Source organism: Haliaeetus albicilla, chromosome 8 (genome assembly GCF_947461875.1).
Source record: "Haliaeetus albicilla chromosome 8, bHalAlb1.1, whole genome shotgun sequence".
NCBI classification, from domain to species: Eukaryota; Metazoa; Chordata; class Aves; order Accipitriformes; family Accipitridae; genus Haliaeetus; species Haliaeetus albicilla.
The window spans coordinates 3,837,599-3,862,957 of record NC_091490.1 but is presented as its reverse complement, the minus strand read 5'-3'; the positions used below and the strand labels follow the sequence as shown (position 1 = coordinate 3,862,957).

The following is a 25,359-nucleotide window of genomic DNA, read 5'->3' as shown; positions in this document are numbered from 1 at the left end:
GCTACAAATTATTTTTTGTGTTACGGAGAAACGAGATGACTGTTCAGTCCTGTGACTGTCAAACCTAGGCAGTCATATGGTAAAAATACCAAGAACCACTGGATAGCAATACATAACAGTTCCATGAGTACACTCTTGACCTGTCAAATTATAAATCCATTTCAGTTTGGTACGATGCACATGAATTCAGTTTGCAACTCTTTCTTTCTTTCTTTGGAATAATGTATAAACTCTTCACCTCAAATTGTGCAGAAATCAGGTGACTTTGCAGTACATGGTAAATTACCTGAGCTATTTTCAATCCTGACGACAGCTCTTTTATTAATTAAAACATATGTTCAACAGCAGTGTATACCAATTAAGTCTTCAAAACCAATATTAACACCAAACTTAGTCGTGTCATCATAAAAGTCATTTAAGAACATTACCATGCAGTAACTGAGGTCACAGGTCGAAAAAATCTGCATATTTACCCATCTCCATCTCATGCCTTCGGCATTTAGCAGCCATCATTGTTATATATAGCCTGGATACCCAATGATCTTTTGATGACATGCAAATAATGAGCAATGATTTTTGAGGGGGGGGGGGGAAACAACCAGAAAATTTGACTCCATCCTCTTCAGTTACTAAAATTCCCTTTAGTATCACTTGCAATTTAGCATCCATATGCATCTCAGGAAGATATAGTTGAAACATAAATCTATTCTGGGTCTTTTACTTGCAAAAATATCATACCTCAGCTATAATCATATGCAAAGACTTTTTAGAGGGCTTTGTAAATGCCATCCAAATTTATGATGGCATTTTTTGCCTTACAGCTATAGATGTTCCATCCCCAAAGCACCCACATAAAGGTATATTCTCCTATGGATGGCTGCAGTTTGTCCCTGCTGCTACATTGAATCCGCCAAGTATGCTGAAAAACTCTCAAACAACATTTGAAATGAAACAAATGTAGTCATGAATTTTAGACAAGATGTCTAAAGACATCATTAGAAATTTTTTTTTATTCTTATTACAATATATATTTATACAATGCAAAATGATACTGAAGCTAACATTAAATCAAAGGGAAAATTAAACTGTTATCTTGCTGTTTATTACAATTCCATTAAAGTTTTTAAATATAAAACTCAAAAAATTGTATTTTGAAGAAATTGGTAATATGTTGAGTACTAGTTTATTAGTTATTGAAAGAACCACTTGGGTGACAAAGTAGGAATGAAGGCTAACTTAAGAGATCTAAACAATCCAGATGATTCTGTAAACAGAAGATACAAACAGATAAGGTAGTACTCTGTGGGAACATTGCACCACACAATTTAAGGCAGATTTTAATGGGGTAGGATTTTAAAATAATAGTGAATATTGTAGCGCTCGGTTTTAAAATCCTGTAGGCAAGATTTTCCATCAGTATAAACTGATATTTCTCCTTTGTAAATGGAGCAGTGCTCATTTACAAAGGAGAAATTTCAGCCTTCTTTTTCCTAAGTGACATCAGAATTTTGATTCTAACTTGAATTATCATTTTTGGCTAAAAATTGCTGAGGAGTCCAAAAGCATTTAAAACCTAAAGCCATTGAATCCATGTAATGCGCCTTTGGCACCTCTCTCTCTCAGTCCTTTTTGAACATTCTGGTCCTCATTTTAATCAATCTCTTTTTATTAAGTTCTTTGGCTCATTTACTTGTACGTGCATTTGCTTTATTTTATTTGGAACATTTCTTTTGTAGTGTCTTGAAAAAGAGTTGTGACATTTCTTTTGGATAGCTTCTTAAGTATCTGGCAGTCACCTATGATACGATGTTGATGGGTACGGATAGATTAGCTCTGTTTTCCTGATGATCTGTCAGATGTCGAGTTCTGAGGAAACTGGTTGTGTGTGTTGGTGATGCATATGCAGTAGTTTGATAAGTGGATAGAGGGGGAGCTTTCATTTTTCTTCTGTAAAATCACTGTTTATTAAGCTGGATTTAGTCTTGTGAAGCGAGGTACTCACTGGCAGGTAGTTAATCAGTGATCATGGTAACTCAGAATGCAACCAGGGTAGCAAGTCTCCATTCAGAACTTTCATTCATCACTTCATTAGGATGAGTGAATTTCCATCTGTGTTTTATTTTGTGTATACTGGAGCAACTAATACAGTAAACTGATGGATGGCAGTTAGTGTGATCATATCTCAGCTGATGACAAATAAAGTTTGCTCAGCACTAAGTAGAACAGACTTACTATGACTGACAGTAGTATAGCCATCAAAATTTCAAGAAGCTTGAAATTAAAAATTCCCCAGAAAAAGAAGCAGTTGATCAGCATTTCTGTTGATACTGATTTCAGTGAAATTGCTGGAATAATTTGCATAGACGGATGAAAATTCCTTGAAAAATTCTTCCCATATATCAGTTTTTTCTTCAACAGCCAACTTGTTTTTCTGCATCATCTATTTGTTCTGCATGTTGTTGAGTTCATGGTCCACCTGGTAATATCTGAGCTTCCGTGATTCCTTTTCATAGTGTCCCTTGAGAATGAAGATCCAGACCATATTTCATTCATAGCTTTTGTTATAAATCTCCATCAAGAGTCTAGTGGCAGAGAGCAACTGGGAATATTGGGGTAATTATCCAAAAGTCGTCTTTGGAGATGAGTTTTAGCTGGTCTACCAATGTGGCTAGCTTGAGGTGGAGTTATTGTTTAAGATGTGTGCAGTCAGAATGATGTTAGTAATTAATCAAGTGAAATTGGATGGATATACAGGTATAGATACAGATATAGCTATAGATTCTGAGAGAAGGGAAATTGTTCTCCTCTTACACTGCTGTGACTCCATTCACTCCATCAAAGTTAATCTTAATTTCAGTACCTCTGTTAGTAAGGTGCATAGGTATATGGAAAATAGGTTCACAGATATTTATTTGTTCTGGGAAGGATTTGTGCATTCAATTCTCACGCATCATTTTCTGGTACATTTAAATATATATCAGCCTCATACATGAAAATTTGAAGATCTTTAGCTGTACTCAAGGAAGACTCTTATGTGGTGCGTTTCTAGTACTGGCAAACATAAGGAGGTAGAGGAATTAAAACCATCACAATGCTCCAGTGCCCCTTAGAAGATGAGGAACATGAAGTATTCCTGTGCATTCACTGATTAAACTTGGGCTGGAGGTTTGCGAAGTGCAGAGTTTTGGAAAGTCTTACTGCGGGACTTCAACATCCATGCAATGGCTCCAGTAACCAGAGTCTCTCAAGGACAAGGATCCCATTTACGCTTGCATTATGCATTGAGCAGAAGGGTGTGATGCATGATGTGGAATGAACAAAATAACTTGTGTGTTTAGGGAAATGCCAAATTAATGAAAATTCAGAAAGCTCTAATGTTGAAAAGGCACACAGACTCCTTGATAGAAATATAATGCTGCTAACAGTTTCAAGATTATTGTTGTCTGAATTTTCTGCTTATTGTGTACTGCAATTAAAATTCTTTTTAACTGAAAAACCAATGTCAAATTAATATTTCCTTTTGGAAAAAAATATGGAAGTACACATCTTGTTCCATTTAGCACCATCATGGTCTTTGATCTGGTTCCCTCTGTCCAGTGAAAAAAACGCATTCATGTTAATGGGAGCAGGCTAAGACCATACATGTTTGGCATACATATACTTATAGAATCACATGAACACACATACATTAAGTTAAAGTAACACACCCACTCAGACTTCCATCTGCGTTTTATGCCACAAATCCCTTTATTTTCTTTTTTATTTAGCAATTAACTTTTCCATTTATTCTGTAGTTAAAAGCTGCCGTAAGATGAAAATAGACTAAGTCTGATTTTCTTCTCTTGCACTCTAAATAACATTCAGAGGAGACTCAGACCTGAATTGTGAAATCTGTGTTTCCTAGAAGTGCCAGGTGTGACTGTGATTTGGACAACAGTCCTATACACAGAATAGTAAGAAACACTTTTAAACTCCACCTGGGTTACCCAGCCGTTGTGTTTTGGCTGTTCTTGTTTATTCCTTGCTTGGAGCAGATGGATAGAAAGAGGCAGGGAACGGGGAGGATCCTTGGCTCCATTCCCTATTCACCGGCCAGCGCAGCTGAGATGGGTTGGGGGATATTGTAATTTGTTGCTGCCCTGCACCAGAGAGGAGACAGAGGAGAATCGGGACTCAGAGGTGTCCTTACGAGCTGGCACTACCCCTTCTTTGGGGCCATGTGAAGTGCCAAAATCTGGTCTTCAGTGCAGTGGTCCCCAATATTCATTAGCTCTTGGGAACAATGCTGAGGAAAGCCGTGCAAGGCAGCAGCATCCTCCCTGGGCTCTGCCCGGGGTAGCTTCAGTTTTAACTTTTTAATTTCCTGCATCCCTGAGCAACACAGGAGGGGAAGCTGCAGACTGGGGACCACTAAATGTGTTAAAACTCATTAGGTATGAAACAGAAGACCTTTAAAACTAGCCAAGAGTCTCAAACATGGGTGCCAATAATTAAACACCTAATTCCATATTTAGTCATTTATCTTAGTTTCTGCCTCACAGTTGTTAATATACACCATGCCATCTCATAGGTGGCCTGATTTTCATAGGCACCAGGCACCTACAATGCTAACTCAAGTGTTGAGACTACTTACCTAAGAGTGAGACTTGTAGTATCAGATTCAATTTTTTTCTGGGTGATTAAACCAGAGTTCCCTCACTCTCCTTCTCAGCTCCTGAAAGAAGCTTCGATAGAATGACCAGCATTGTAACATATGGCTTAGCAAGGGGGAAAAAAAAGAAAATGAGTATTAGAAATGGATGGACTAAAGAATACGCAGGATATATCAGGCACATTAACCAAACATATGGTGCTAAATGAGATATTTTTTTTAAATTGCAAAAAAATTGACACTCCTGGCAGTCTCAAGGATAATGTGACATGGCTGTGATAAATTTAGAAGAATGGGACATATTTTGGCTTGTTCTTGGAAACCTTTTTCTTGCATGCCGACTGTATTTCTTCTTTTATTAACCCATTCAAAGAATGTTTGAATTTTGCTGCTAGAGCACCATGCTAGCGCAACATAAAATGTGAATGATGCTAATTGCTTTGCACTGCCTAACTTTCTGTCATACCCTCCCCTCTTAAAGGACAAAACATGCTTTGGAAATGAGCTGGCAAGCTCATCTTATTCTTTCTCTTGGTCAATATTAAGTGATGTAATTAAGCTCCTGTTTGCATATTCTTCTGAACTAGGAAGCAGCCATTTTTTTCTTGAGATCTGATGGATATGATCACTCAAAATAAAATGTGTCATTACAAACCTTAAACAAAATAAAAACATGGTAGAGTTGGACTGTTCCAAACCAATACATTTCAGAATACCCTGACATAAAAAAACCCCACCAAAGTAGTGATAATAATGGCAATCAGAACGATGATAACAAATATAACAAAAGCAGGAAACAATTATCGGTGCTTCAATTTGTCTTTCTACTCAATTTTACGACATAGTGCTACATTAAGATCTCTATTTTCACATGAAAACAGCTGCCTCGACCTTATAAAATCCATCCCTATATGAACATGACACTGCTTAGCATTGCCACAGTGCAAGGTCATTCATGAGCTTTGTTGTAGCTCCTCAAGTTCCAGTGTTTGGACACAATCACATGAACTTGCTACAGCTTTAAACCATATTCCACTGTTCTCTCTGCCCCTTCCCCCTACCATGGTTTAGATGAGTCAAGCAGGTTTTTTAGCACAGGGGTAAAAGAACAGCTTCTTCACTTTCTCAGAAGCTTTATTATCTTTCCCATAACCCTGAAGAGGGTATGCAGCTAGAGGTTATGGGGGAAAGCAGGGAGTTCATGAGCCAGCTGAACCATACGGTGCATAGACTTAGAGATCTTACTCCTTCCACAACCTCTGTTACTTGCCCAGGGCACAGGTACTCACGTCCCCTCCTGGATCTCTGCTCATGGGCTGTGGAACTGTCAGCTGCGTGGGGGGCCTTGGGTTTCCACGCAAGAGAGCTGCACAACCTTGCAGTTAGAGCAGCTCACAAGCAGGCATATTTTACTGTGATAATCCCTGTGCATAAATAGTCGCTTGTCCCGTCCATGATATTTTGCACTTAGAGGGACAGAGCCTGCTACCTTAAAACCTTCCTGAGGGGGCAAACCTAGCCCCTTCCACAGCCCAGCATAGAGAAGATGTACCCACGGCCTTGTTGCCAGCAGCGTAGTTCCTCTACCCCTCCCCAAGCACAAACATCGCCACTGACCCTTGACTTTGTGTTTAGGGCTGGGGTTGACACTCGTTTGGTGTTTCCATCCCCAGTTCCTCCATCATAAGGAAATCTGGGTCAACAGCACCATTACTCTTTTGAGTGTCCTTGTCCTGAATGTGGACTCTCAAACACAGAGCAATAACTAAGTTAACATCCCAACGTGCCATTTGAGCAGAAACTCAGCAGGCTGCATTGGAATATTTCATTGAAATACCTTACTTCAGTCTCCTCTCCTCTCTTACCCCCAAACTGAACCAACTCTTTTTGCTTTTGTCCCTACTCCAAAGTCCTTAAGACCAATATGAAAAAAAAACAACCCAGTATTTTTCTTACACAATAGTCTGTCAGTTCTAAACTTTTATTTTTAAAAGATTAAGTATGTAACCTTTCTTGCTATGAGGAAAAAGCCACCACAAAAGCAAACCCTCGTAGCAAACAGTTTTGAGACAGAAAGCTGCAAGTACAACACTGGAACTCTAACCATTCCCTTACTTTATTTAACTTTCTGAAATATAAACTGCAAAACCTCACTGAAACCATTAAGACCCCAGCAGTGCAGTGCATAAAGTACAAGAAGGCTCCTGCATATTGCAGTCAACATCCCAGGGACTATAAAACTAGTGTTATTAAATATAAAGTTAATAATATTGTCCAGAGATAATATTGTCCAGGCCTCCCTCTTTACTTTTTAACAATTAAATGCTATAAAATACAGAGTTGGAAATAAGGTTGAATGACTTTGCTAGCGGAAGTTCAACTTCCACATTATCTGATATTTTGCTTTTGCACCTGAAACCTCAACTAGTCTGCACCTTTGTGTTGCTATATCCCTACGGATATGCAAAATGTCGGATGTACTATATATACCGGAAATCATGTGTTTTCAGAGTATGTGCAGATAATCAGAATACCCATATGCCTCTAGAACTACAAAAATACAGAAAATAATACAGACACACATACATGTTCTTCATGTCTATGCTGTAATATTCTTTTATCCAAGCATAAATCATACGCAGAAAAGGCTCAGGTTTTAAGAGCCTGTTGCAATATATTCATTCCACTAATTTCTTTGGTGCCATGAGCTTGGTATGATATCAACAGGAGTTATTCTTACAGAGTATAACAAACTGGTCATATTAGCATTACACCTTTTCTGCCTGTCCACAGGAGAGGTTTCACCCAGTGGCAACTTAACTCTGATTTTCATTGGAAGCCTTTGATATAGTTCAAGGGCATAATAACAACTCTGAAATAATTCCAGTGTGGCTTCTAATATCAAGACACAAATACCATTCACCCTTTAAAAAAATTTGAAAGCAAAAGGGAACCACATAAATATATTACTTTCAAATACCTTTGAAGTCAAGAGAGTAAGGAAAGGCAGAGTTTGAACTCAGAAAACTTCATTCTCTAGTTGTGCCTTGAGTCGTGCAGCACATTTAAAAGATCCATTTGCAATAATCTACTAAACCAGTGAGTGAAAGACAGAACTCATAAAAAGCCTGTAAAAATCCAAATGCTCCAGCTATTACAGATTTCTAAAAATAAAGCAGAGTAGGTTTCAGTAGCAATAATAAGCTGCATCTTATCCATATTTCAGATTTAAAAGAAAAATATGGCTGCCTTTTAGTACTCATTGCTCAGAGCAAACCATGGCCGCTTCTGCCTCAAAAAAGACCACAAATAAAAGTGAGCTTTCAGCTTGCTGTTGTATTCCGTTTCATTTGTCCTTTAAGTTTATCTAGCTGCTTCTGCACCCACTTTCACAATGCATAGGCTGTCGTTCCATGACCTAGCATTATTAAATTGCACTTATCAATCATTCTTGCCAGGAATGCCATCGCCAACTACATTAAAGAAGTCAGAGAAGTCTGGTTTCAGCAGTCCCTCGCCTTCGCAGACCTCCTCCCTTGGAACGGCTTTCACACAGCACCATCGACCTGTCATTACAGGACCCAGAGGTGAGGCCTAACCCAAGAGCCCCCAGGCAGCTTAAGCATTAGCCACGGCACCCAGTGTCCATCCCAGCACCTTTCCACGGAAAGTCATCGCCACGTGTGACCCACCCAGTGAGAGGCTCTGCTTCACAAGCTTGATAACCCAGAGGTTTTAGTTGTCAAGACCTGCGTTTGGTTTTACTAGGCTGGGCTGTTTGGTAAAACTCCTGATGACCATTCGACAGTGCCTAAGGTGGAAACGCTGGTTTCTGGGGGCTTGGGGTTTTATTTGAAGAGGGTGGGGAAAGGGACAGAATCTGTTACAGAAAGCGTCTTCTGCTTATGTCCATTCACAACATAGATTCATTCTAACTGCTCAAGATAGGGACCCATCACTCACTTCGAACCATGCCTGTCTTCCAGGACTATGGCTTTGTTTCTGCCAGTCGTTTAGTGCTTGTGTTGTTGGTATCAGTGTGCTGAAGAACTGCCTTGTTAGGGGACTCCTTGGAAGCTGGTTCCTGCAATGCTTTGGCTGGTTTTCTTCACACTACTCTTCTGACTGACTTTCCAAGTAAAAGAGATGTCCTCAGGGTCTAGATGTGCTTATACATTTTTGTTAGAAAGATGCATTTGCATTTAGCCTAGAAAACTAAATGCAATACTCAGTTCACATTTGAAAAGGAACTCACTTGGGCATAGTAATATACACATTGTAAAGAGAATGAATCTCTTTACAAACCTTTTTGCAAGATAAAAAAATAGGAATGAATGGTCATGACATGTTTCCTTCTGCTATGAAATTTTGTCTCATTTAGAGAAGATTATTAAGAAATTGGTCGAATGGTGAAGCATAAAAAGGCATATTAGCAATTCATACTAGAAATTATTTTGAAATGGCTGTTTGGTTTAGTGTAGGTTTACTGAGGGCAGCATAAACCAGGAGGAGCCCCTTTGTCTGCACAGTCCAGGTGATGCAGTGTGAAGTAGTGGAATTACACTAAGTTGAAGCGAGGTCAGAATTGCACTTAATAGGTTTTTGTGCTTTGTTAAATCTAGTTATTGTAGTTTGATTTGTTGTGGTTAATCCCATAAAAATTATCTATTACCCTTAGGCACGCACCTAGATCCTCAGAAGATATTTAGGCATCTAAGTTCTATACAGATTTCCCTTGAAATTTGGATCTGAGCTATCTGGCAAATATATCTTCTTTTAAAAGCTTTGATAATTGGTGATATAAGTGTGAATAATATGAATGTTCCATTAACATTATATTCAGTGCACATCAGCTGACTCTGAATTCCTGTCTTCTAGAAGTTCAGCCTTTTAGATTTGAGTTGTTGATTGATTAGTTAATAGCCCTTTCTGTATTTAGCTATGTTTTACCTCACACTTATTTTTAAGATCACTGAATGCCTTTCTCTGCCCCTGTTTAGACCCTCCGTATTTTGGATTTTTGTGTGGTTGAGAGAGGAAATGTATCACTGGTGAGGTCTTGTTTAAATCTCATCTACAGTCTGTTTTAACAAGACTTTTTCTGTGCACTGGGGGATATCCATCGGCTATGTGAGAAGAACATTCAAAGACAGTCAGAATTTGAAAGAGGAAATACAATGATTAGAGTTCCCAAATTATGTTTGTTTGGAAGGAGATGTCTTTACTAACTCCATAAAGAAGTAACACTGTTTCTAGTCATCATGGTTCCTAACAGGTTAAGCAAAACCAGTTCTTCTGTAACATCATGTAGAAGCATCTTCTATTTTATGCTTGTTCACAAACAAAGTCTTGTAGACTTTCAGGAAAAATCCCTCTGAATCCATCCATGGATTCTTTAAGTGTCATCATCCTGGAAAAAATCTTGTTCCAGACTTAGTTCTTTGTTCTTTTTGGACATTCCTCTTCGGTATTCTTCTCCCACAGCACACTGTCTGTGTTTATTTCTTTTCTACAACAATTGCTCTGTTAGTAAAGGGTAATATACTGAGATGGATTATTTTCTGCAAATCCAGCTTTGTTCTTTATCCCATTCCCTCCAGTGTACTTTAGGACAGTAAGCAGAAGAGAGAAGCTTTTCAGGTATCAAAAGTGGCAACATAAAGAGTATAATGCAATCGTATAAGAGGATATAATCTTTGAGCAATTCATATGCACCATTAGTTACTGTACCTTTGTGCAGAAATGATAGGTATAATATAGTACACACATGTTGCATTCTGTTTGGATACATATGCATTATGTAAATGGTCAGTGGCAGGTCATTCTGAGTGGTCTTCAGGAAAGTAAGAGCAGGATTAAATCTTCAGTCTGCAGAGATATTTCAAAGAAAGGAAAGTCATAAGTAGGTCACCATCAGAGTAAGCTCCTCATCCAACTGAATGACTACAAGAAGGTTCAATCTCCTTCTGATGTTCATATGTGCAAGTTTATCACTTGGATGTGTATATGAGATGCATTTGTAAAGCATGATGAAAATAGACAGCAGAGAAGAAGCTGTAGACTATTCATGGCAGGTGTTGTCATTGACAACCAGTGATTTATAACTTCTCAGGAATATTGCCGAATCTTTCACACACTTCCAAACATTCCTTAGAACACAGCACACAGTCTTATGCTTGGGTATCCCAGGATACTGAGTGCCCTTCCCAGTGATCCCCACAATGAGTCATTTTGGAAACAAAACTTGCTTGGAGGAGGAGTAGATCCTTAAAAGGATTCCTTAGCTATAAGGTGCTCCATTCAATGGACCAGTTGGAAAACCTCTGTTCTCATGAAATTATCTGTACTGTACCGTGTTGTGGAAGGCTGTGCACTAGTTTCCTATCTGCATTGGTGCTGCTGCCAGTACTCAACCCAGCTGGGCAGTAGCCAGCAGAGAGGATCTGAGCTGGCTGACCAAAGGACCAGATGTGCAGTGAGTGCTGGCGCATGGATGCCAATGCTTCAGTGACTCCTCAGTAGTTCCAACAGATGGTGGTAAGATCCAAGTTTCTTTGGTGATAAGCTAGCAAAGTGATTCATGGAGCCTCACTTGATGATGGCAGTTTTTTGGGCATGACTCTATGAATGCACCATATGTCTTCTCTGGACCAGTGTGGTTAGGATTCAGTGTCTGGCAGATGGTAAATTGATCACCTATAGGGTGGCTTTAGCATCACTATCAGTTTTAGAATTTATTTCAAAGCATTGAAAATTCTAGCAGTCAGATCTCTATCTCCCACGCAGCATACTTTTGTTACCTACGAGTTAGATTATTCGGTGGTCAATGTAGCTCACCACAGTACTCCAGTATTGCAAAGCCATCATGTATTGCTGGCATCTAACAAAGTTTCCCAGACATTAGCCCACTTGAACTCTTTACCAGACAGTGAAGGATTTAAATAGTATGGGTGACAGCAGTATTTACATAAGTGGTTTTAGGCTTCCATGTATTGCTACTTACACTCTAGTGGCTTTTTATCTGGAGCTGGCTGAAATGTTAAATTGACCACGATCTTGTAAACCTAGGACATACAGCAGCCTGTGCTGTAGAGCATTCAAGCATTTCCACAGAATGTGACAGCATAGATCCTGCAAGCCAAAAAGCAAGGAAGAAAAGGCAAGAAAAGAAAAAGAATGAGATGGTATGTTAGGAAGATAAATGAAGGAGAAACACAATTACAAGAAACAAGAAATACTGCACAAAAGGAAGAACTCAAGGAAGTGGGTGTGTGAGCAGAAAGAGAAGAAGGGATGACAGTCAACCAGTGGAGTGGTTCCCATTATATTAATTTCCTCCATAATAAGCATTGCCATTGAGATTTTTATCAGGACAAGGCCTACCAGGGAAACTATGCAGGATAGTACTCTCTGTTTGTGCCAAAGTGGCAAAAACTTCATGTCACATATCTGGGAAGACATTGTGCCCTTCTCTATCAAAATTCTCCACGGGGTCACCAAAATATCAGTGCCTGTTAGCTGTCCTGTCAGCCAGCTTCAAGTGAATCAAAGGGATAATTCCTGCTAAGTTGCTCCAGAGCTACACAGTGTAAAAGGACATTTTGTACTATCCTATTCCGTACAACTATCCGTGGCTGCTCCTTGATGCTGTCAGCTGGCAGACTAATGTAACCTTCTACTTTCCTTTGAATTTTGACAAAAACAAAGCAGTGCAACTTCATTCTGATACAGACGCCTCAGATCAGGCGATGGTAATGTAACACAGCCAAAAGAGGAGAGAGCCACACCACAAGGGTAAGAAAGTTGAGTAGAAACCATAAATAGCATAACGCTGACCAACAGACGAGTGTTGCTTTTGCAACAGTGAAAAGCAACGGTCCAGTTTACAATGTCAGGATAGCTGACTGTATAGGTGAAGATTTTTATTTTCTCCACTCACTTTGAAATAATATGATGCTGAAGGAAAAACAGTTTCCTAACAGATGGCCTCAAGGTCAGGGTTTAGTAATTACGAGATACCCTACCCAAACAGCCATCTACTCCCATATCCCAGGCAGGGGAGGGCAGAGAGGAAGGCTTGCAAACGGTTAAAGCTTCAGCTAAACAAAAGTCAGGAACCGTGTAATTAAAACTCTACCTTTGTTGTATTGTAAAGAGTTAGCCTGTGACATAGGAAATATTTAAAGGAGCAGGCTGTTCAGCTAATTTGTGTGTGAGTGAACTGCTTAGACAGTCCTATCCTAAATTAACTGTAAGACCACCCACTGAGATTGCCTCATAAAGGGCCATGATTGCTCAGCTTCGTTTTGTATAACCGTTCAATAATTACTAGATAAATGCATAACTAAAAGCTCTATTACACTAATAATTTGTACTGAGATAGATGTGTGGGACACCATGCTGGGTTAATTTGTCATCCCTGCAGCAAACTTCTAAAGAGGGCTCTTTTGCAGAGGAGTTGTGTTAATATGTTGCTCCAGTGAGGACATGTTAGAGCAACAAGATGACTTGGTCGCTTAATCTCCTAAAGAGGCAAAATGCCTGGAGGGTTAAGTGCCAGAAAGAAGAATGGGGGGTGATTAACACAGTGGACCCAGATTTAAACTCATCCTGACAAAAGGAGCTGATCTAACTGAGCAAAAGAATGAAAAAAGGGGAGTGTTAAAAATACTAATAGGATTTCATGCATCCCTAAAAAATAATATAAAAATAAAGTGCTGCGGGAACAAAGTATTTTACCCGTGCTTTTACTGATTCTGTGTTCAGTTTCTTTGCTCTCTTTGATGTATCCGTGAAGTTAAACTATATGCTTTAAACAGTGCAGTGAACTATAATATTTTTATCTCTGCTTTATGCTAAATTCTTCTAGTTTCAGACACACACAAAAAGCACATTATTGCTTTAAATATGGAACCCATGTTTAAGCATCAGAGCTCTGGATTTTCAACCTCCTCTATTGACAGAACCATAAATCATGTTAAAGTTAAGTGAATTACTGTAGCGTGGAACTATAGCTTTAACAATGTTTATGTAGTATCAGCTTACCATCTACAGAATGAAAGGGGAAAAAAACACTGATATTAGAAATGGGAATGTGGAGTCCTATTAACTTAACAGCAATATATCACTCCAAAGTCACAGATTCCATTACCATGCCCTTTTTAGTATCAGAGCAGAATTATATCATCACACACATAAAGGTTGTGGTTTTTTAGAGAATTTACATTTCTATTGTAAACTTATCAACTGCATTTCATTATAAGAAAGACATGATATATTCTCCTAGCAGTAGTTTTTATCTTATATATGGGAATACATCATGTATATTAAAAACAATAATAATAATATGCGAAAGTTGCCAGCATTGGATGTGAAGTAGGAATTCCACAAATAGGTTAAATTAGGGTTTTTTGACCTCTAGCTATGGTCTTGGAAGGGAGAAGTGCTTTCTGTAGGTATGATTTTTATTTCTGTACCTATGTAATCAGTTCTATAGTATTCTGATCTCCCAAAGGCAGAAGAATTTTGACATGTTTTAAAACAATCTGCTCAAAATAGCTAACTTAACTGGCCCCCTGCCTATACCAGAATCTGGAACCAGCACTCAGTTCAGCTCTACAGGTTTTCAGAAGCAGCCTGTAATACTCAACAATCCAGAGTACACCAATAAACCCTGTGCCTAAACACAGCTTTAAGCATATTTTCCTTTTGCTAGGAACTCCGTGGGCCTTGGCAAAATGTCCTTCTGCCTCCCACTTGCTACTGCAAAATCTCTTACAGAAAGAGTATTTCTGAACAAAGAGTCCATGTGCCTTATACCACTCTGGTCTTCAGAGCAGCAAAAAAGGGCTGATAGCCAGCCCCGACTTGGAGATACCATGGGTCTGTTTTTTCAGCAGTGCTTAGCCGACCACCTGCACCTGACTTCTGGAGATAAGAGATGGATATTCTGTGATTCAGTCCTTCTTTTTGATGTCAGGAACAGATCGTCCATCCGTCATATTTAGGATATTTGTATCTCTTGCATTGGTCAGCTGTTTAGATTATATTTTGAATGTTTCATCTATGTTTGCCCACATAATGTGGAAGTAAGTATCAGTGATAGCTAAATTTTACCCGTGCTAGGAGGGTAAGGCCTATTTTTGTTCTCCCACCCCATGATTTCCCAGCCTTGTCACTGCAAATGGGAATGCAAGACAGTATCAGTTTGAATTTAGCTCATCCACGGACCTGTTACTAAACAGCCCCTTTGCACGATTATGGGACTTAAGCAATACTTAAGTTTGCCAGTGATCTGAATTCCTTTCAAAGGGCTGGTCCTAGGACTGGTCAGTCCTACCCTCAGCAGCTCAGTATTTAAGTAGAGGCAAGTCCTTGCTAACCTGAATAAGAGATTGCTCTACATTTGTCACCCTAAAGTCTACTCCTAATGGGCAGTAAGAAAAATGGGGACTTTCAGAAACCTTTGAAAGAGTTACGGGGATGCAGCTCCCATTGAAACTCAAAAGCAGTTAATGAATTCTCTCAGGACCTCTGCAAATCCCAGCCCAAGTTTCTTAATTATTTTTTTCTTGTTTGGGTAACTGCTTTCATCACAAAAATCTGTGGGCTTAAAGCTATTGTTTTAGGCTTCTATTCTTTACCTCTTGTATTGTATTATACACAGAAGTGTAAGTTCCTTTCAACAAATTTGGATTATTGCCAGATCTCCTTATTAAAAAGTCACTCTTCATATTTCCGATAAACACAGCTGTTTCATGGTGTTTGAAAGCATTTCACATCAGCCAGCATGGTGGCTTAGCCAATTAGTACTCTAATATGGTCAATTTTCAGAATAAGTACCTTTGGGGTACAAAGGGTGGGATACATCTTGCATAATTTGAACTGGCACTTGCATCACTTAAATGCTAGGAGAAAGCTAACAGCATGCAGGGAGTTAAAGCAACTTAGAAGCTTGAAGTGGAAATATCTAGCAGTACAAACTGTTCTATAACATTTCCAGTGAAATGACTTTTAAAAAAATACTTTCTTAATTGTAATGAAGCCAATTATAATGGCCTCAAAAACAAGCTGATAAAAATGATCCTGTTTCATTATGATTATAAAGTTACTATTTCTAGGAAGATTGATCAATGTTTAATGAGCTATTAGTAAACTTAATTATCACTTTATAGAGGAAGTATCTGAGCATTGTGCCCTAGTGAAGCCAATCCACTGTTGGCCTGGTTTGATGGACTAGCCCTCATGCCTGTGAAGGAACAGTGGTTTTGATTCCCCAGACCACTACTTCTTTGAACAGGCGAGGAGTGCAGGGTGATACTAGGCTTTTCCTGAGCGGGAGAAGAAGAACACTAAATGACCCTTTCAAAGACTTCAAACGACTTTATGAAGAAAGAAATTTCATCCAGTCATCTGAACTTTAAGGGGTTGGCAAGGCTTTTTGGAAGAGGAGATGGAAGGTGGATGGATCAATATGTCTCCCCATATGTTGGGCTGTGCTGGTGGAGAAATCTGTCTGAGTGCTGCAGGTGCGATCACAAAGTCCCCTGACCACATCAGTGAGCACTCCCTGGGAGAAAGGATCCCATGCGTCTTTATTAGGACTGCTTCTTTGTTCCAGGAGAAGGGCCTGAGAAGAGTACTAAATATCTGAAGAAAACTATAACCTGTTTCAAATTAACTGATTCTTTATTATCTGATCATTCAGTTGAATAGAATTCACAATTTTGGCTCTTCTTCATTTGCCTTAGACATGTGAAGTGCTACCCTAATCAATGAATGCAACTTATTTTATTGGTTACTTAGTTTGTTATTGGCTACTACAAATCAAGAAAGGAAAAGACAAGACAGGCTTGCATAATCAGACGTTTGAATTCAGTGCTCTGAAAAATCCTCTTACTTCTGTGCTGCACAGCACCACGAACTCATAAAACACTAAAAAATCCAGTATAGCGTGCAACAGCTGTACTGCATAATTACTTGGCCCAATAGCAGTAGTTTTAAAATATTGGTATATCTGTTGCAGGCCACCATACATTATCATCTCATTTTCAATAAAAACTCTGGGATGTTTCAGATGAGCTTCAATGGAATTAGAATCATGTGTGCTTTGAAATATTTATGCTTGCCTTGAGATGGAAGGATAATTCCTGCCTCCAACCTCCCCTCCCCCCAATAACAGATTTAATAACGCCAGATAGTCCAACTCCTCCATACCTACAGCAGGTAGAAATGAAGTTCTGATCTGGAATACACATTTTCGTAGGTTGTAGAACTTATATTTTATGTCATTTAGTGAGGTCAATAATAAAATATAAATGTCACAGGCTGAAAGACGCCAAGAGAAATATGGTTTGGCAGCATGGAGCTGCTTAGGGATACATAAATAATAAGTCAATAAGTAAATAAATAATAGACAAAGACCTATTTTATCTTCCATTTGAAGATCTCAAAGAATTTACAATCACTGATTGAGACTTGTAATATCCCATCAGAAGCACATAAGTAGTAATGGCCCCTTCTCATACCTAGGAAAATTTGCATCACTCTAGGTGTGGGTTTTGGAAGCAATGACTTTATAATTTTTATTAAGCATTTCTGAAAATCATGACTGAAGGGGCTTGTCCATGGTCACTTGCCCCTTTTAGAGCCAAATAGGGAAAATAGCAATGTGCTCCACTACCTCACGCCCTTTAACTGATTAAAAATGTTTGTAAGGATCTATGTAGTTGGAAACACGGTTGTGTTCTGCAGTTAGAACTTGTTTGAAAGGCCATTTTTGCATACACCAGGGCTGGTGACCACAACACAGCTATCTGAGTAATGGTCTGTATCTGGGCCAACAGTTTTTAGACTTTAGTGTTTAATTCCCTCTCTCTAGTATAAGGCAAGCACACTTGTAATGTTGATCAGTTTAATAGTCGTAGATTCTTCCTTTTATCAAACAGCTCTTCCTTTTGCCACTTGAGAAATTTGGTATGTCCCAGTCAGAGACTGCAAAAACAAACGTTTTGGAGATCCTTTTTCTATTTGTTACTTCTTATGCTAACCCATTTACTCTGAGAAAATGAACCCTACATGTCAGTATATGGCACAGACTGAGGACTGATGCCTCTTCAGTCTTGTTTCCTTCCCTGGTCTTTCCTGTGATCAGCAGAAAGCCCTTCAAGGCTGTGCTGAGGAGTTGGCCAAGACTCCAAAGAGGAACCACTTTCTCCTTCTTGTGGCACTTTACTTTCCTGAATTATTGTTGATCATTTCTGCATTCATTTTTCTTCTCTCTTTCTTTGGGAAGATCACTGACAAATGCTTTCTGCTTTGTTTTCTACCCTGACACACTGAGGAGGTCAAGGCAACAGAGAAAGACCCACTACTTACATGCCTATGAGTATTCCTAATAACCATAACGTGTCTTTCATATAGCAAATCAAATTATTAAATGAAGAGTGTGATGGGTTGACCCTGGCTGGACGCCAGGTGCCCACCAAAGCTGCTGTATCACTCCCCCTCCTCAGCTGGACAGGGGAGAGAAAATATAACAAAAGGCTCATGGGTCGAGATAAGGACAGGGAGAGATCACTCAACCAATTACTGTCATGGGCAAAACAGACTCGACTTAGGGAAAATTAACTTAATTTATTGCCAATCAAACCAGAGTAGCGTAATGAGAAATAAAACCAAATCTTAAAACACCTTCCCCTCACCCCTCCCTTCTTCCTGGGCACCGCTTCACTCCTGACTTCTCCACCTCCTCCCCCCAGCAGCACAGGGGGACAAGGGGTTGGGGTCAGTTCATCACACGTTGTCTCTGCCGCTCCTTCCTCTTCAGGGGCAGGACTCCTCACACTCTTCCCCTGCCCCAGCATGGGGTCCCTCCCACGGGAGACAGTCCTCCACAAACTTCTCCAACGTGGGTCCTTCTCACGGGCTGCAGTTCTTCACAAACTGCTCCAGCGTGGGTTCCTTCCATGGGCTGCAGTCCTTCAGGAGCACACTGCTCTAGTGTGGGTCCCCCACGGGGTCACAAGTCCTGCCAGAAAACCTGCTCCGTGGGCTCCTTTCCCCACAGAAACTCAGGTCCTGCCAGGAGCCTGGTCCAGCGCAGGCTTCCCACGGGGTCACAGCCTCCTTTGGGAACCCACCCGCTCTGGCGTGGGGTCCTCCCCAGGCTGCAGGTGGAGATCTGCTCCCCCGTGGACCTCCATGGGCTGCAGGGGGACAGCCTGCCTCACCGTGGTCTTCCCCACGGGCTGCAGGGGAATCTCTGCTCCGGCGCCTGGAGCATCTCCTCCCCCTCCTTCTTCACTGACCTGGGGGTCTGCAGGGTTGGTTCTCTCACATATTCTCACTCCTCTCTCTGGCTGCAGTTTCTGTGCCACAGCAACTTTTTTTTTCCCTTCTTCAATCTGTTATCCCTGAGGCACTACCACCATTGCTGATGGGCTCAGCCTTGGCCAGTGGCGGGTCCGTCTTGGAGCCGGCTGGCATTGGCTCTGTTGGACATGGGGGAAGCTTCTAGCAGCTTCTCGCAGAAGCCACCCCTGTACCCCCCCCCCCAAAACCTTGCCACACAAACCCAATACAAGAGCCATACCTTGGAAAAGCTACATACAGTGTAGTCTCAAGCCTAGCTTTGAATTTCCACATTTCCTGGGTACAATTTTTTATTCTTTCTTGTTTGATTGAAATAGCATTTCCATCTCCTTTTCACCCAGTGGAAGAAAAGGAATTAATTTGTTCCCAGATGTGTACATAGGACAGTGCAGTTGCGTAACAATTTCAAATAGTATTAACAGAGTTGGTGCTAAAATGAATTTTTTTTTATAAATGTTTAAAAAATCCCAATCTGTTTTTTACTTAATTAGTTGTTCACCACATAAATTTTCATTTCTCACTTTTACCTTCATCCTTCATCTTCCATTTGGCATACAAGGAAAGGGGAAACTATAAAAGGACATATGAAGAAAGAGAGGAAGAATATGTTTTATATCAAAAAAAGGACAGAAATGTTGTATGCTAATCAAAATTTTGTTGTAGTCATCAAAATGTTTACCACCAACTTTATTGAATCAATATTTTTGGCAAAATATTTTTACAAGCTCTAAAATGACTGTTGCTTCCTGGAGAAGGTGATGATACATTCATACCTGTAAAGTAGCTATGACGTAAGTGTCATTAAAGCAGTTGCACCTCAGGGGTTGGTCTAAGTGAGATCAGAGCCTGACACTTTGGGTGGAATTCACCTAACTGAAGGGATGTGTGTAGACTGGAGGTATCTACCTCGGAGCTAGTACCAGTGGGCTTCCTTCACATCCACTGGTGAGCCAGTCAGTGTGGTCAATGAAGTCTAGTCAAAGGCAGTGGTCTATTTTGGGATGAGAAGAACGCCTCCTTAGACACCATTAGTCCTGTTTAGCTCTCCATTGATTCTAAGATAATTAGCTCCATGGTAGACACCCACACTTACTAAGGTGAATCCCACATTATCTCTACCTTTATTAGCACACTTCAAAGTTACAGCCTCTCCCAGGAGTTTGGGGACAGGAAAATAGCCTTCATTTCTTCCTTTGAAGATTTGGGTTCTTTATCTGAAGAGTTTTCAAATATACTATAATTTAAGATGCAAACTCAGAACAAAACTATTTGTCTTAAAAGTGAATAAGAAATAATTAACTAGGTTTGTAAAAAACAAGAGATAAGCCCAGATGTGCAGACAGGTTGAACAGGCTGGGCACACAGGTGTTTGCCTTGGCCATGGAATAACTGTCAACATTTCCATAACAAGGAGTGTGGGATATGCTGCTTCTTGTTTCCTTTTCCCAAGTGCAGCATTGCAGACCTAGCATGGCTGTGGGAAGACACTGTTTTCTAGTTCAGCCCACATGCCACAATATCTAGCTGTTAGAAGATAGGTATGGCCCATGCTTTCAGAAGCATTTCTCTGGATATACATCTACTTTGATCGGAGATTGTTGAAGGCTGTATGCTACCTTTTGGTTCCTCATCTTTCAGTGGTGTTTTCCCATTTAGTACCACGCATTTAGTATGGGTTTCTCTTCCTGTTGTGAATATTTTAAACAGTATTAAAGGGAGCAGACTGGGAAGACTTGTGGGGTTAACAAGGATACAGGAGAGCTTTTCATGGCAAGGATGAGAGCTTCATATTCATCCCATATCAGCACCCAGGCATGACTGCAGCTCTTTTTGGTGGTGGTGTCAAAGCAATCATTCCTATCCAGTCGTGGAGAAAGAAGTACATAGAAGTGCTGCCCAGCCAACCCTTAATGAATGTTTATAGGATAATGCAGTAAGTTTCCTTGCTGCTGTCTCTAAGTACATGTTTTATCCACATCTTCAGGCTCTGAGTTTGCTAATGGTTTAATAATTCTTAAGAAAAAAATTATTAATAAAGTGTCATATTATTAAACTGGCGATGAACAAGACTGAGAAGCAGATTTTAGCTTTTATTTAACTGAGGGTTTTTCATAACATTTGTCATGAAATGAGTGTTTGCTCATTTGTATTTGATTTTAGTTAACTTTCCTGCTTCTCCAATTTTTTGAGAAGTGCCAAAGGCTTTTTTTCCCTCTTGTATATTTAACTTACTTCAAAGGCAACACATGAGTTTCTGTAGGATATTACCTCCCTTGCATAGCCTTTATCTAATCGGTTATGTGTGGTGTACAAGTGCAGTATATGCACATGGACACCCTTGAAAGATTACTAGGATAGCGTGCCAAGGGAGCAACAGGGCTGTAATGATGACTATTTGGTGAGAAATAAAACTATGATTTACAGATGAGCTTGTGCGCAACCAAATTAATTGGCCATTTTAAAGGAAGAGTGGATTCTCATTTTTGAGGGGAAAGGGAGAATTCATAGCACTATGAGTGGCAGCAGTTGCTGCCGCATGGTGACAACTAACAGTGGAAAGCACTGTTAGCTAACAAGGGTCCAACCCAATGTATCTTGAAGGCCAAGGAACTGGGCAAAGGTGTCACATAATGGAGGAGAGCATAAGGCTCTTCAGGTGCACTTGTAGTTCTGCTGAAATCAGCTGAGGGTAAAATCTGTCATTGCCAATAGGCTTGTGTACATTACACCTTTACACCTTCACTGTAGTACTTTTTCCAGCTGGCTTGTTAGCCCATAAATTCACCAAATTAAACTTCATCCCTGAATGTAAGCTGGGGGCTTGCTGAAGATTTGAGCCTAACATTATTCAGGAGAAATGTAAATGTAATTTTCAAAACGATCTTGCCACTTTGTGCATGTTCATTAGATGAAAACATGTTACTTAAAATAAATGTTCCTAAACTGAGGTGGAAAAAAAACCCAACAACAGGAAGTGTTAGACCATCTTTAAATTATCAACCGTTTATAGTACAATATAAAATGGATTCATATGTGCAAATCCAAGTTATGTGAAATGTCAATTAAATCAACCCTAATCTCCCAAATACATTTTTTATTGCCTGATTGATGAGGACTGCTCTTAAGGTGATGAATAGTTTTCACTTTCAGAAAGGACTGCTGATTCCTATACGTGTCCACTAAAAATACAAAAAATCCTTCAAAATGTCTGGCTCCATTTGCTTTCAGGATCTAGATGAAGCAAGTGTAGGACACAATGTGGTCTAATATATTAATTGTGAAGATCAGATGTATAAACAATACTGTACATTTAAAAAAAGACTAAAAGTAAAACTACAGTAGATTAAAACTGTTTTATTTTCCAAAGGCAAAACTCTATATAACTTCTTTGTTTTCTTTCCTATAGCAAGTCCACATGCAACACCATCGACTCTTCATTTTCCAACATCACCCATTATTCAACAGCCTGGGCCATACTTCTCACACCCAGCAATCCGCTATCATCCTCAGGAGACTCTGAAAGAGTTTGTCCAACTTGTCTGCCCCGACGCTGGTCAGCAGGCTGGACAGGTGGGGTTCCTAAATGTAAGGAAGCCGTTTTTATTTCTTCAGAAGTGTTTGTCCTATGTAAAATTAACCATGGGATTATGGGATTATTTTAACAGCATGTTGCATACAGGAACACACCTTCAATGGTCGTTGGAAGAAAAAAAAAATGCTGCTACTGCAAAAATATTTAAAAAAACAACAAAAAAACTCCCCCAAAAAACCACTCGACCACATTGTGGTGAAGTTAAGTTAAACTGTCAGAGAAGCTGGTGATACAGTGACCTTTTGGGTCCCTCCACAAATGACTTTGCTGCATGCGTTGTAACCCTAGTGGAACTAGGGTTAACAAAATATGAAGGCAGAATAATTTTTATTAATTATTTTTGAAGTTCAGGGGAGAGTGGGGGGGGAGGAGCAGGAAAAGGGAGGGTGAGAAACAGATGTTTCAGATCAGCTAAGTTCATTAAAAAAAAAAAAAATACTGCCTTATAGCACTTTAGATCAAGTTGACCAGTACTTGAACTCAAGATGTTAAAAGTACAGTTTATTATGGTTTGTTATTTCTGTAAGCAGTTATCTTTTCCCCTTATCTCTATGAAAAATTAAGCAGAGTTCCAAAGCTTCAAATAACCATTTTCATTTTTTTTTAATCAAATAAAGTGAATCATCTTGCTATTATTGAAATAGCATTCCGGTCAAATACAGAATTTATAAATTTTATGTAAATCAAATCTAAAATAATGCTCTGAATATTTCATGAAATGTAATGCATGTAACTTTTTCCAGCCAATGAAGTAATAACTGGCAAAATTACTGTTTCTCTCCTGACATACATACGATTGAAAGTGTTAATGAGAATTAGTTTAATTATTAGCATCTAATTTATTACACTTATTTAATAAGCTATATTGTTCTCAGTGCTTTCCTTTCCCTAGCAGAAAAACTGACTCTACTTATTCCAGCCAGTACTGGCTTTGAATAATGTCTGCAATATGTTAGCAGATACATTTATGTCTAGACAACAAATCAATATAGTGCTTTTCTTTTTCCTTGAGTATTCATTTGCTTAATTTATCCCAAACCATTCAGCATTATGAACTGTTAGCACACTCACAATGAACATACAGCAGGGGTCTTCTTGGCAGGAAAGGGACCTAATTGTGAGACAAGATAGTGTTTGAGAGATGTCACTAATATATTAGTTTATTAAAGGTACTGGATGTTGGAAAAATAAATATCCCTGAAGGATTGCTTCTTACTGCAAACACTAGTAACTGCAGTCTTTGAAGTCAGTGGGAGTGCTTAAGTTAAATGCAGATGAATTTGAGTCTTATTTATGCCCTGAACCATTTTTGCTCTAGCACAAGTGTGATTTGCACCCACACGACTTTAAGGCCTTTTGTCAGTGCCAAAGCAGGTGAAATGAAAATAAGGTCCCAAGCGTTTGCCAGTACGAGTATTCTGTCCCCAGTAATTCAGGCTAATGGAAAGCCTAACAGGAATTAAAATATTATTTTCTTTAGCAGTACTTAGAATATGGATCTGTGTTTAAAGCTGAGCTTTTATCATCAATGGAAAAGCCAATGCTCAGTGCCAGAAGAACTGCAGTGAGATCAATTTGTAGAGTGCTGTCGAAAGTGATCTCATCATTTTTGTCACTAAAATGGAACACCTGATTCACAGGCTGTCCTACTTTCTCTTTATAATGGTAGTTGGCATCTATCCGTATGGTTTTCAAGTGTCCAGGCTGTGTTATGTTTAAAATGTAAACTTAACAAGTTGGAGGAAGGGGTGGCTTTTTTTTTTTAAGCCTGCTGCTTGTTTTTGTGATACTTGAAAACACTTTGACTTATGGACAGGTTTTTCTGGTGATTAACTGAAAGACCACACTTGTATATCTAGGTCCATTCTGCCTGTGACTGAGCACATCCCAGACTAAGGGAGGGGGGCTTTTTTCCCGATGTTTCCCAAAGTTCAGTCATTTCTCCATATGATCCTAATGGCAACTAAACTGTGAGCTGCACTATTGCTAACTCAAAAGGGATGTGGGAGACCAGTTACTTTAATATATACTCATTCATCTTCCTGTAATAAGATATCAGCATGACTTTTAAGACCACCAAAAATGCTTGTTTTTTCTCTTAATGACCAGTATCTTTAAGAAATTTACACTCAAGTCCTAGGCACTGATATCCTAAGGGTATAACAGAGGCACGAAACTGGGGATTTAAGGGGTCAAAAATACTGCTTCAGCTCTCACTGATCATGAGTTAGTGGCTGCAGGAAATGTAAAGAGTAGTAGAATTTAATCCAGGGCAGTTGAGACCAGCTGCTAATAGGACAAATGTTTAAAAGTGAGAATTTCCATAGTTTCACAAGGTTCACGGGGTTTGAGACAAAGTTCCTTGAAGTCAATGGAGAATTTGACCCAGCACCTTCTTTGCCACTTCTCACGTAATTGTAAATGTATTGCACATAGCTTTCAACTAGATTGTTATTGCTGGAGGTTCCTAATAGCTGATTTTTAGTATAATTTTTGTTTGTTTGCTTGTTTTTTGGCAGCCCAATGGTAGCAGCCAAGGCAAGGTGCACAATCCATTCCTTCCTACCCCAATGTTGCCACCACCACCTCCGCCACCAATGGCTAGGCCTGTGCCTCTGCCAGTGCCAGACACAAAACCTCCAACTACATCAACAGAAGGAGGGGCCACCTCTCCCACTTCTCCAAGTAAGTATAGACGCAGCGGGAACCAAGGGCTAACAGCAGCGCGCAATGTGCTGCGATC

The 25,359-nt window shown here is 39.6% G+C and overlaps 1 protein-coding gene across 14 annotated transcripts in view; it reads left to right on the top strand.

Annotated features, from left to right (window-relative positions):
• The window catches only part of NFIA (nuclear factor I A), a 360,757-nt gene that overhangs the window by 297,929 nt on the left and 37,469 nt on the right, over window positions 1-25,359 (top strand). For 10 of the 14 annotated variants that reach the window (XM_069788571.1, XM_069788575.1, XM_069788574.1 and 7 more), the window contains 3 exons: window positions 8,110-8,238; window positions 22,431-22,609; window positions 25,136-25,301. In XM_069788571.1, coding sequence (XP_069644672.1) covers window positions 8,110-8,238; window positions 22,431-22,609; window positions 25,136-25,301 — 474 coding nt within the window. The remainder of the gene's footprint in view (window positions 1-8,109; window positions 8,239-22,430; window positions 22,610-25,135; window positions 25,302-25,359) is intronic. The other 4 variants (XM_069788580.1, XM_069788581.1, XM_069788569.1 and 1 more) reach the window with 3 other exon arrangements.